Genomic DNA, 13,877 nt, shown 5'->3' with positions numbered 1-13,877 from the left:
ACCAGATCGTGAAGGGGAGCCAAGAGGACAGTGGTATGACAAGGTAAATCACTTTAGAAATAATACTAACCTTAGTTGGTTAATTATTTATTTAACTAATGGTATCAGAAGTTACCAAATGCATTGCATTTTCCCTGCCTCAGAGACACTAGCTATTTTTCCATCCACTTTTTTTCACATTTGGGATATAAAAAACACTGGATAGAAACGGCAAGATACAGATATATTTAAAAAATTTGCATTAAAGGGGGGGTGAAACACTCAGTTTCAGTCAGTGTCATGTCAATCTTGAGTACCTATAGAGTAGCATTGCATCCTGCATATCTCCGAAAAGTCTTTATTTTTTTAATAATTATATAAGAAAGATGCGCTGTTCCGAGTCTTTCCGAAAAAAGCAGAGCGGGTGGGGGCGTATCGTGTGAGCGGAGCTAAATAGTGACGTGTGTGCCGCCGTGTTGAGTGCGTCGTAAAGCTGTGTCATCCCTAACAGCGGGAAAAACTTTATTCAAACTAAAAATATGGCTTTTAATCAGATACAGCCATACATCTATGATCCGGAATCAGACCCAGAGGCTGCAGTTGAACAGGAGCAGCAGCAAAAACGACTAGAGCAGGACGTCTCTATGTGGTACAAGTTATACACTAACTATATAATATGCTTAGCGGCTTGTGTTATTTACATATTTATACTTGAATTATATCGTCGTATTTTTGTCTTTGAAGGTGTACATGTGGGAAGTGCAGTTGTGCACGTGTGTGTGTGTGTGTTTACGCGTGGTTTGTGTAGACAACACGGAATAGTAGCACATTTGAATGAAGAAGCGCGCTTATTTAGTTCAACATATTTCCCCACTCTTTGTGTATTGTTGTTTGGAGTGTTTTTACAATACACAAACATAAAGTTACACATATAGTGGCCAGCTAAACAAATGTACACGCACTACACATCGCATGCTCCATTGATCAATTTCTATATATAGTAATATATATAGTAACTATACGTGATCATGTTTGGGCTACTTGATGAGCATAGACACAGACATTTGAAGCAGTCTAACTCACCGCCCGCGGTTCTAACGTTGGGACTGCTCCATCCTTCAGCATTAGGCGATTGGAAAATCCGGCGTCAAGCTGGGCCTTGTTTATGAAACAGTCGGCACCGAAATGCAGCGAACAGATATAAACATTCGCGCAACTCAGTTGCTGATCCGGAAAAGCAAATTCCATCCACTGTTGCCTTACCGCGGGGTTTTGGGGGAATCTGTGCAGGACTGTCTTTGTCTGGCAACCAAAAACGCACTTTTTGATGTCATTGTTAATTGTGCACATTACCTGTGCAGCGCAGCCTAAGAGCCAGCGCTTTGATGGGCGTAGCCTGTTACTTTCGTAATGTCTTTAACAGTGTAAAAAGATCAGTATGCATGAAACAGCATTTCACCCCCCCTTTAAAACGTATGTGCTCGCCTGAGTCTGACATTTTTTATCCAATAGGAAGGCATCCACATAAACTATGATGGAAACATATTTACTCATAATGTGCATCAAAAAAGATGTATCGTGGCATAACTGCATAACTGGACCAACCAATGGACTGGTTGCACAGATTCTGAAATGCTATATTGGTAATGCTTTAGTTCAGAAATGCCAGCCTGAGTAAAGTCTGTCGTCAAAGTGGTTGGGTATAATTACCTCCCAGAACTGTCTGCTCTCCCAAACAGCAAGCATCCACCTCTGAAAGAAAGTTAACATGACTGTGTTTATTGCGTTTCATCTGCGCTCTCTGAGGAGTAATATATTATATTTGAAAATGATTATATAGGCTACACTGGAAAAAAAAAATTCAGGTATCCAATTGAAAATTTTCAAGTGACTGATCACATCTAAATTGTTCAGTTGGCAAATTGAATATCTGTTAATTAAATTGAATTGAAAATTGCAATTTAAATGTGATCAGTCACTATAACATTTTCAATTGGAGCCTTAGAGTGTAGAATGGCTTTTCCTACTGCAGTGACTTCCGTTTTTCTTAGTGATATTTATTGCCATTTATCCGTCACAACTTTATTATTTTCGACTTACTGGATGGGAACTGCTTTTGGCAAATGTTTTATGCAATATTCCCATTTCAAAGTTAAATTCACAACTTTTGATGAAAACATAGCTATTAAATCTATATCATGCCTTAATTTTCTTCTCTTCTGCTGTTGTAAATATTAATTTGGAAGCAGATAAATATAGGGAAAAACTAAGAGATGCCTCTCTTCACTGGAATGCAACAGTGATTTCAGGATTTTTCTTGTGATTCATATTTATAGCATTTGCTAAACCTTCTACATCTGAATGTTTATTTTAAGAAGGAATTAAATAAGCTGATGGTTTAATTTGACTAGTAATGTTATCAAGAAGACAGCGATGTATTTGTCAGATCTAACAAGTCTATTAGGCTTTGAGCGTTAACAAAAAGTCCAGCCAAGCTCACCTATCTTCATCAGGTTTAAGCTGCAGTCCGCAACTACATCGGATGAGATTTACAAGGCCGATTATAACTCCTCTCAGGTTTCCTTGCTGACCAGTGATAAGCATCTATGCATTATTGTTGTGCAGGCCCTAGAAAAGATAGCTTGACCTAATTCATCTGAGAAGATATTCTCTAATGTAATTTAATGAATTGAAAATGACTTCTTAAATTTCTTTGGATGTTCTCAGATTGCATAATTTATTTCTTTTTTCTGAGCACAAGTTGTTGTTTTTTTCAAACAGATGTATTCTATAAGGAGCCTGCCTACTATCAGCTACAGAGCAAAAAGGGAAGGTGATGGAGCTGAGGACATGACACAAATGGAGTATGTCAGCATAAATACACCTAATATATGTGAAATTGATCATTTGAATTAAAATAAATAATTATTCTTCCATTTCTTTCAGAGAGCTTACTGAGGCAGCAGTATTGATAAACCTGAAGACTCGATTTGATCAAGAGCTTATCTATGTGAGTCTTTTATTCATGTCCCAGTAAGCATACATCACCAAAATGTCTGCTAGTTCTATTTACTTTGTACAAATATATTTCCAAAAAATTTTTTTTACATGCAATCTATTATAAACAACCACTGAAGGATGTTCTAATGCTCTAAAATTCTTCCGGATAAATATGCACAAATCAAATAGATATTCTCACATACATGTGGTATTATGGACCATACAGTCCCTTATCTGTGCAAAGTTCTCAACTGAAGCACTTAATGTTTCATCATAATATTACATTACAGAAAATACTTCACCGGAAAGGCCACTAAACAGAATAACTGACTCCATTTTGAAATTAAATGTTTGATAAAATGTTTTCTCAATACTTTGAATAGACCTTTACCACTATTATTCAAATCTCTTCTGAACCTAACTACATTTCCTTTGTGTTCTAAACAGACATACATTGGCAGTATTCTGGTATCTGTGAATCCGTACCAGCTATTTAACATCTATGGCACTGATATGGTTCTGCAGTACGAGGGCCATGGCTTGGGAGATAACCCACCGTGAGTCACAACAATTCTAAATGCATTTTCTTATTTGTCAACTCCTGGTAGAAGATTGCCCAGTTTGATTCTCGAAAACCATACTACACTAGCTTAAAGAAAACACACAGAGACATTAAATACATTTAGAATGCTACAAAAAATATATATTTCAAATAAATGTTTTTTTTTTTTTACTTTCTATTTATCAAATAATCCTTAAAAATTTGTCATGGTGGGTACACAAAAATATTAGGCAGTACAACCATTTTCAACATTCATAATAATAAGAAATGTTTCTTGAGCAGCAAATCAGCATTTTAGAATGATTTCTGAAGGATCAAGTGACACTGAAGACTGGATTAATGATGCTGAGAAGTCAGCTTTGCCATAAGTTACATTTTAAAATATATTTAAATAGTTATTTATAATTGTAATAATATTTCACAATATTGCTGTTTTACTGTATTTTTGATCTTGGCGAGCATAAAGTGCTTCTTTCAAAAACATTAAAATATCTTACTGACCCCAAACTTTTGAATGGTAGTGTTAATTAAAAGTCTAAGAAAGAAGGGGAGAGAAAATGAAGCTAAAGATTTTAGCTTCCTTCCATTTACAATTATCTGTGATTATAGTTACATTCAAAAGTGTACAGTATGTAGACCTGCTCTCTTATACATGTTTGTTTTCAGTCATCTCTTTGCCATTGCAAACATTGCCTACACAACAATGATGGATGCCAAGCGAAACCAATGCATCATTATCAGGTGAGGTGATAGTATGTGTATTTGCAGAGGATGTGGTAGTGTGGATGCATTATTGCCTGTCTATGTAATGTTATATTAGTGAAGTGTTTGTATTGTAGTGGGGAAAGTGGTTCTGGAAAGACAGAGGCGACTAAACTGGTTCTGCGGTACCTTACTGCTATTCACCATAAGAGGAACATTACACAACAGGTACGTACGTGTGTAAGATCATAGGTACACACTGTATTTTCTTCATAGACAGTTATCACCTGTGCACTTCATACACTTGCTGTGATTTTGCCTGGTTTGATATGTTATTGGATCAGCATCCTTATTGGTCCTTGAACAAGTTTTAGGGATAAGGGATTGAGTTGGGGCTTAGACAACATTCTTGTTTCCCTTCCTTTCCTTCTGATTTTAAGGGTAGTTAATGGTTAAAATTATCAGTAGGGTTAGGTATGGTTAGGGTTGTTAATGTTAACTTTAATTAACATTTTTTTGTTAGATTTTGTTAGTACTTTTCAATAAAGGTGCACTATGTAACTTTTCAGTCCACCAGAGGTCATCTTTTCAAAACAAAGGTGTAGTTTGATGACACTAAGTTTGAGCGCAGAATCTTGGGACATGTGGTTTTCACCTCACAGCCGGTAAAAAAAACTATTGGGATAAGACTCGGACAGAAATCATGTTCATGGATGTGATTATTAATGTTACTGTTCCGGTCATGAGTATTAGGTATCACAGCTCTGTTTATCATATTAGATACATTTGACTGTGTTGAAAATTATGTTATAATGTTACTCTGTGCGTTCGCTCGGCAGCTGTTGTGACACTTTTTGCACACTGCAGTAAGAGTAAAGCGTTTCTGCAACAACAACAAAAAAAACAGAAACCGAGTGTAACGCAGATATGACACTACTGACAGGCAACGGGACCTCACACGTCCCAGTTCCTTGGTTAAAATAGTAATTTTCTCATGATTTACAAATATTTGGAAACATGTGGGATATTGTACTATCAACTGAACAAAATATATAACACTGGCCTAGTGGTTTTTAAATATTTTATTGTAGATAATATTTAGTTTGAATCCATGCATTATGATGTATGCAGTGTTTGTTAATTGATGTATAATGTTTCTTTTTTTGTATTTCTATTTAATGCTTTCCTCTGTACAGATTGAGGTAAATCTGTGCAATTTACCTTTTGTTTAGTTTTTTGCTGATAGCCTAATTACTCTAACCTAGTAAAAATTGCTGGATACATTTGTAAGTAAGTTTTAATTTCTTAATATCTAGATTCTAGAGGCAACTCCTCTGTTAGAGTCATTTGGGAATGCTAAGACGGTCCGAAATGATAACTCCAGCCGCTTTGGAAAATTTGTGGAGGTTTTTTTGGAGGAGTGAGTATTTTCTTATTTTTATAATGTACAATACTTCTTTGAAAAACTGTTAATGCTATGTTAAATTGAATGTTTGAATGTTAAATTGCATAAATCTTTAATGTCTCTCAAGCCTGAAATTGTTGCTTGAGAGGCAACACTGTAAGGGAACTAGAACAGTACCGCCTGACCTCGTGTGAAAGTAAGACAGTAAGGTTACTATTTTACCTCTAAATGTTAAAGCGAGGAAGAGAAATGGAAAGACAATTGAAGAGGTTCATGTAGGGCCAAAGAAAGTTCATACACATGACCAATCTGTGTATTGTTGTTCGTATCAGAGGGGTGATCAGTGGTGCCATAACCTCGCAGTATCTACTGGAGAAGTCCAGGATTGTTTTTCAGGTTGGTTGATTCTTTTACTTTTAACTTACAAAAGGCTAAAAAAGCCCTGTAGTGATCACTGACATTTGGGACTGTGTCTGTGTGTATGTGTGCAGGCCAAAGATGAGAGAAACTACCACATCTTTTATGAGATGCTGGCAGGACTTCCTGCTCACATGAAACGGGCATTCTACCTACAGGAGGCTGAAACCTATTACTACTTGAACCAGGTAAATGCAGACATTTACAAATGCAAGTCACAGAGACACACTGAAAAATAAGTAGACATAAAATAAATTGTCCATTAATATTGGTGAATCGTTTGATCAAGTATTGTATTTACTAAAATTACTGTGTTACTGGAATACTAAATTATAAGGATTTCAGATTGCACTACTGTTAAAAGAAATTGCTTTTTGTTATGCTTCTCTTATGCTCACCAAGGCTGCATTTATTTGATCAAAAATACAAACATTTTGAAATATGATCATCGATTACAATTTTAAATATATGAAATGTAATGTATTCCTGTGATGGCATTTTTCTTGTCTTTAGTTTTACATGATCCTTCAGAAATCATTCTAATCTTTCACTGCTCAAACATTTCTTATCACTGTTAAAATCTTAATAATACAAGCTTAATATTTTTCCCCCAGGATTTTTTACAAATAGAAAATTAAAAAGAACTGCATTTGCTTGAAATATAAACATTATACATGTCTTTACTGCCACTTCAAATTAATGCATTTATTGATTTAATGCATTTTGATAAAATCATTTCGTACAAAAATTCTTACTGATCCCAAACTTAGATTAGTTTTGTATATTTCTGGTATAATTTAAGAATACCATTCTTATATTTCATTATTATCTAGGTGTCCTTAGGTAAATCAAAGGTACACCTTTATTTTATAAGAGCGCTTATGTAAGGTACTGTATAATTGTCATATTTATGTCATTTATCATGGCTCATATTAGGGTGGTAACTGTGAGATCATTGGGAAAGATGATGGGGAGGACTTCAGGAGGCTACAGAGTGCCATGGAAATTCTCCACTTCAGTCCTGAAGACCAGAGCAGCATATTCAGAGTTCTGTCGTCCATACTGCACCTGGGCAATGTCTTTTTTCATAGAATAGAGGTAATGACTGTGCACATAAACATTTGAAAAATTCCTTTCACTTTTGTTTGCACACAAGCCTCAATAAATGTCACGTTACAGACAAAGGAAATGGTGCGAGGACTCAAGTGCAGAAAAGGATATATATTTATAACAAATAAAACATAAACTCAAAACAACAACCCACGAGGGGGAAAAACACATAATAGAATAATATAAATACAAACTTAAACAAACCAACAGAATCACGGGGAGGACGGAAGACGCAGACATTACACAAGGATCCAACACAGACTGACAAACACAAGGAGATTATAAAGGGAACAAACAAGGCAGATAATGAGGGAGAACAGGTGGGGCAAATTAACCAATAATCAGATAACAAGGGGGAGGGAACTGACAGGGACACGAGCACATGCTCAACATAACAAAACCCACAAGTGCACACACGACAGGACAGGCATGTGACATTACCCCCTCCTTAAGGAGCGGCTACCAGACGCTCCACTAGGGACGGGAGGGACAGACCCGGGCGGGACGGGAGGGACAGACCAGGGAGGGACGGGAGGGACAGACCAGGGAGGGACGGGAGGGACAGACCAGGGAGGCACGGGAGGGACAGACCAGGGAGGCACGGGAGGGACAGACCAGGGAGGCACGGGAGGGACAGACCAGGGGGGCACGGGAGGGACAGACCAGGGGGGCACGGGAGGGACAGACCAGGGGGGCACGGGAGGGACAGACCAGGGGGGCACGGGAGGGACAGACCAGGGGGGCACGGGAGGGACAGACCAGGGGGGCACGGGAGGGACAGACCAGGGGGGCACGGGAGGGACAGACCAGGGGGGCACGGGAGGGACAGACAAAGAAGGTACAGACAAGGGAGGGGTAAACAAGGGAGGAACGAGGAAAACAAAAAGTTCAGGAGGCCATGGTGGCCCACAAAGTTCGAATGGCCAGGGCGGCCCACCGAGTTCGGGAGGCCCACCAAGTTCAAGCGGCCGGGGCGGCCCATAGAGTTCAGGCAGCCAGGGCAGTGCGGGTAGAGCAGGACGCCAGGGAGGCGCGGTGAGAGCAGGGTGCCAGAGAGGCGCGGTGAGTGCAGGGGGCGCCAGGGAGGCGCGGTGAGAGCAGGACGCTTTAGTGGCGCGGTGAGAGCAGGACGCCTCAGCGGCGCGGTGAGAGCAGGACGCCTCAGCGGCGCACGGAGAGCAGGACGCCTCAGCGGCGCACGGAGAGCAGGACGCCTCAGCGGCGCACGGAGAGCAGGACGCCTCAGCGGCGCACGGAGAGCAGGACGCCTCAGCGGCGCACGGAGAGCAGGACGCCTCAGCGGCGCACGGAGAGCAGGACGCCTCAGCGGCGCACGGAGAGCAGGACGCCTCAGCGGCGCACGGAGAGCAGGACGCCTCAGCGGCGCACGGAGAGCAGGACGCCTCAGCGGCGCACGGAGAGCAGGACGCCTCAGCGGCGCACGGAGAGCAGGACGCCTCAGCGGCGCACGGAGAGCAGGACGCCTCAGCGGCGCACGGAGAGCAGGACGCCTCAGCGGCGCACGGAGAGCAGGACGCCTCAGCGGCGCACGGAGAGCAGGACGCCTCAGCGGCGCACGGAGGGCAGGACGCCTCAGCGGCGCACGGAGAGCAGGACGCCTCAGCGGCGCACGGAGAGCAGGACGCCTCAGCGGCGCAGGCAGGGCGTTGGGGAAACTTCTCCAGTCCAGCAGTATCCACCGGCACTGGGACCACCGGAATACGATCTGCTGGCATTGGGACCACCGGAACATGATCTGCCGGAACTGAGACCACCGGCACACGATCCACCGGAACTGGGACCACCGGAACTGCCTCCGGGGCTTCGGATAAAGCCCTGTGCTCCTTCCACGCATGCAGGACTGCCACCACAAAGCATCCCATCACAGCCCTCCAGGCCGTTTCCGGACTCGGGACCACCGGAACGGAGTCCACCGGCACAGGGACCACCGGAACACGATCCACCGGCACAGGGACCACCGGAACACGATCCACCGGCACAGGGACCACCGGAACACGATCCACCGGCACAGGGACCACCGGAACACGATCCACCGGCACAGGGACCACCGGAGCACGATCCACCGGCACAGGGACCACCGGAGCACGATCCACCGGCACAGGGACCACCGGAGCACGATCCACCGGCACAGGGACCACCGGAACACGATCCACCGGCACAGGGACCACCGGAGCACGATCCACCGGCACAGGGACCACCGGAGCACGATCCACCGGCACAGGGACCACCGGAACATGATCCACCGGCACAGGGACCACCGGCGCACGATCCACCGGAACTGGGACCACCGGAGTGGTGGATGACACCCTGTGCTTTTCCCAAGCATGCAGGACTGCCACCACAAACCCTCCCATTACGGCCCTCCAGGCCATGTCTGGACTCGGGATTCCCGGACTCGGGACCCCCGGAACTGGCACCGAGGGAGAACTTCTCTGCTGAGTCCTCATAGTATGGTTGGATCCTTCTGTCACGTTACAGACAAAGGAAATGGTGCGAGGACTCAAGTGCAGAAAAGGATATATATTTATAACAAATAAAACATAAACTCAAAACAACAACCCACGAGGGGGAAAAACACATAATAGAATAATATAAATACAAACTTAAACAAACCAACAGAATCACGGGGAGGACGGAAGACGCAGACATTACACAAGGATCCAACACAGACTGACAAACACAAGGAGATTATAAAGGGAACAAACAAGGCAGATAATGAGGGAGAACAGGTGGGGCAAATTAACCAATAATCAGATAACAAGGGGGAGGGAACTGACAGGGACACGAGCACATGCTCAACATAACAAAACCCACAAGTGCACACACGACAGGACAGGCATGTGACAATAAATTAAGAAATTGACACTGTCTTCCCGCTTTTCCCGTTTGTCACACATCAAAGATGTTTGTAGTTTTGCCCTAAATAGCAGTTTTGTTGATTGAAGTTTTATGTAAATATAGAAATCATAGATGGACAAAGTAAACAGTCTTGTGGACCGTGTGCTTTGGGTTCTTCGTCTCAGACAGAAGTGCAGGAGACAGCTGGTGTGGTGAGCACTCAGGAGATTCGTGCTGTAGCCGATCTGTTGCTGATCTCTCCAGAGGGTCTGCAGAAAGCCATCACCTTTAAAATGACGGTACATACACGTTTACACAAACACTGCTACAAAAATGCATAATGTGCTCTGAATAGATCTGTGGTTCCATGAAGAACCCATGGCATCTTTCCATTCCTTCTTTTCCAATGTTCTTTATTTTTAAGAGTGTACTCAGACTCACAGAGTGTAGGCTCTCAGGTTCACAGAGGTTCACAGATGTTAGAGTGTATGCACTAAGCTCTAGTTCATTGATCCTAATTTTTCAGATTTTCTGGGGCAGAAAGAAAGAGAAAAACGGAAGAAAGAAAAAGAAAAATTGCAATGACATATAAGCAGGTTGCTGTTAATGGTTAATGGTGTTAATGGAGTTCCAGTAACCTAATTTAATTATTCTGAGTTCAGCTCTATGGAAACCACGGTAATTTAATCAAGGGTTGCTAAGGGCTTGAGTAATCCTAACACCTAATAGCTTGCTATCTGCCAAGTTAGCTTAACATTACATCATACAGAGATCAATGAAGGTTAACGAGGACAGACGGGATAAAGTCAGGTCAGTTGTATTTCTATAGCATTATTCAGACCTCCAATCTCACAAGGTGAAAATGTTTCTCAATTAAAACCCTGTAGTGTAGGGTCTGTGGGCATTCTCTCCATAAGATTTATTTTTATGATTTGTAGCATGCAAAGGAAGCACTCTGGTGCATTCTGACAAGAAAGTAAAGGGAAAAAACAAAGTTATTGACACTAGGGCTGGTCATTGATACACCGTTTTACAATTTGATTCAATTTAGATTCCCAAGCTTGCTATTCGGTTTCATTTTGATTCAATTAGATTCTGTATCGATTAATTTGGGTCCTATCGCTGTAGCACCTTAGTTCAAGCAAACCCACAGTGAGGAGGAGCGCACCAAACATCTCTTCTGCTTTACTACTAGTTACAGCACGCAATAAACATAAATGAACATCAGAAGTTATGTTGAAAGATACAGTACAACTTAAATCCTTCTCATGGGGTTCTCTGCATAGTTTACAGCATTAGTTGAGAGATATAACTTTTTCTTTGAGGAAATTTGCCATGCACTGTACCTGATAAGCCCAAAATTAATCGAAGCGAATTGAAATTGAATTATAAACTTGGGAATCTAATCGAATTGTGAAATTTGTGTCAATATTAAGCATTTTTATGTTAGCTTTTATTCAAACAGAGGTGTTACAGGAATACAGTGTGATTGTCAGTGTTTGTGGTTTGTGTCATGTTGAGCATCTTGCTCATTTAATAAGTAAAGCTCTGCTATCCAGAGCTCACAGGTTTGTGTTTACTCCACCACTTACTTGGATCAGCTGTCACATATCACTGTATCAGTTGCACACGCTGACTGTGACAGTGTGAGTGACATTGTCTGTGTGTGTGTGTGTGTGTGTGTGTGTGTGTGTGTGTGTGTGTGTGTGTGTGTGTGTGTGTGTGTGTGTGTGTGTGTGTGTGTGTGTGTGTGTGTGTGTGTGTGTGTGTGTGTTTGTGTGCGTGCGTGCGTGCGTGCGTGCGTGCGTGCGTGCGTGCATGTGACAGTGAAATTGTATCTAAGCCTGTTTCCTGACTTCCGGGCAAGATGTGTCATACCTAGATTTTGATATTTATGGGTATTTAAACATGCACAGTACCTAAGCGTGTGTTGTTTGTTTTTTTCAGGAGGCAATGAGAGAGAAGATATATACTCCCCTCTCAGTAGAAAGTGCTGTGGATGCCAGGTACACATTACAAGACATTTTCTAGTTATTTGCAGTAACTTTTCATTGCATTTTAAGAATGTATTTCTCCACTTTAATCATAGAGATGCAGTTGCCAAGATCCTTTATTCCTTGATCTTTCAATGGCTGACAGAACGCATCAATGGACGGGTCTACCCCAGAAACGAGGCGCTGTCCATATCTTTACTAGATATATATGGGTTTGAGGTATACATTGACATTCCCATGCACTTGCACGAACACAGAACAGAAGCCAATTCTATATTATTATTTATATTAGATACATTTTTACCTTAAAGGCAAAATGTGCAGGAATTTAGACCTTCTAAATTGCATATAAATTGCATATTTCTCCATGTCATTTTGGTCTGTATCCTCCAGAGCTTGATGTTCAACAGCTTTGAGCAGCTCTGTATCAACTATGCCAATGAGACCCTGCAGTTCTTCTTCAGCAAAATCATTTTCAAACAGGAGCAGGTGAGAATTATGGTGTCCACCATCAGCTATTTTCTGTCTAATATAGTTTGGAAAATGATTTATTCCTGTGATGGCAAATCAATGGTGGACACCATCTTTAATTAGAAGGTTAAAATGAACAGCTTTTATTTGAAATAGAAATATTTTATAACTGTTTTATACCTGTTTATAACTGTCAGTGATCAATTTAATGTGTCAGTTCTAAGTAAAGGTATTCATTTCTTACAAAAAAACAAAATCATTAACTTATCCCAAACTCTTGAACAGTAGTGTATGTAGAAATGTTGATACAGGGTTTTCCTTAAAATATTGATTTCAAACATAAAACAGCACACTCTTGCTGTAGGAAGAGTACATTCGAGAGCAAATCAACTGGAAAGAACTGACCTTCACTGACAACCAGGCATGCATAGACCTTATCGCTGCAAAGCCCCATGGGATTCTCCGCATCCTTGATGATCAGAGCGGCTTTCCACAGGTTATACACTTGAATTTCAATGTTGTTTGGGGATAGATTAAGAAACCTGGTATATTAACACCACATGTTTTAACATTTGACAGGCCACTGACAACACCTTCCTTCAGAAGTGCCACTATCATCATGGAAACAACCCCCTTTACTCCAAGCCAAAAATGCCACTGCCAGAGTTTACTGTCTATCACTATGCTGGGCGTGTAACTTACCAGGTATTAGGAATCACAAGCAGTATCTTAATTAGACAACAGAGTTGTGCATATATGACATCACTTTGTAGGCCAAAATACAGACTCGACTTTTAGCACTTCCAGTTCCCTCGTCCCGAAGTCAATGGGTTTTTTGAATGGGGTTTTGGTTAAATGGTTGAAATAAGGTCTGGTCTGTGGTGAACACAAGCTCAAGACACATTCACATGGCATAAAATACATCAGTATTACCCTACCCGCATTTTTTTTTAGCTGTTATGTGGCGGTGGCTAACAAGTGGGACTACAGAGGCTGTCGAGTAGATTAAACGTCATCAAACTGAACGGGTAAACTCAGTCGGCTTTTACAGCCTCGTTATGCTTATTATTGTGCTTTTAACAAATATTCCAACTCAAACGTTGTGGGAATTTTTTTTTAGATGAACGCTAAGGCCGTTTAAATCACTGGGCCGTGGTTAATTTGTTTATAGGCTACCTTTAATCTTTTACTTCTGGCAACTGCAAAATTCATAAAAGTTGATGGGCAAAATGTGAAAGAATCATAAGCTTTGGTTGATCACAGAGCTTGTTTTATGCAATAATCCAAAAGTCTATGGGAAAATCCTGTTCGGTTTTTATTTAGGGAACCAGTGTGATGCAAACTCACAGTCAGCCTACAAAGTGACATCATACCTGCA

At 41.6% G+C, this 13,877-nt stretch overlaps 1 protein-coding gene across 1 annotated transcript in view; it reads left to right on the top strand.

The window, feature by feature from the left end:
• The window catches only part of myo15ab (myosin XVAb), a 50,544-nt gene continuing 36,667 nt past the window's right edge, over positions 1-13,877 (top strand). The window contains exons 1-16 of the mRNA XM_067442837.1: positions 1-43; positions 2,761-2,843; positions 2,926-2,989; positions 3,427-3,536; positions 4,208-4,282; positions 4,381-4,483; positions 5,560-5,663; positions 5,981-6,044; positions 6,140-6,253; positions 7,002-7,163; positions 10,220-10,333; positions 11,982-12,040; positions 12,124-12,247; positions 12,422-12,517; positions 12,864-12,995; positions 13,079-13,204. Coding sequence (XP_067298938.1) covers positions 2,761-2,843; positions 2,926-2,989; positions 3,427-3,536; positions 4,208-4,282; positions 4,381-4,483; positions 5,560-5,663; positions 5,981-6,044; positions 6,140-6,253; positions 7,002-7,163; positions 10,220-10,333; positions 11,982-12,040; positions 12,124-12,247; positions 12,422-12,517; positions 12,864-12,995; positions 13,079-13,204 — 1,530 coding nt within the window. The 5' untranslated portion in view covers positions 1-43. The remainder of the gene's footprint in view (positions 44-2,760; positions 2,844-2,925; positions 2,990-3,426; positions 3,537-4,207; positions 4,283-4,380; positions 4,484-5,559; positions 5,664-5,980; positions 6,045-6,139; positions 6,254-7,001; positions 7,164-10,219; positions 10,334-11,981; positions 12,041-12,123; positions 12,248-12,421; positions 12,518-12,863; positions 12,996-13,078; positions 13,205-13,877) is intronic.

This window comes from Pseudorasbora parva, chromosome 4 (genome assembly GCF_024679245.1).
Source record: "Pseudorasbora parva isolate DD20220531a chromosome 4, ASM2467924v1, whole genome shotgun sequence".
Classification (NCBI taxonomy): Eukaryota; Metazoa; Chordata; class Actinopteri; order Cypriniformes; family Gobionidae; genus Pseudorasbora; species Pseudorasbora parva.
This window is presented reverse-complemented; position numbering and strand designations above follow the sequence as displayed.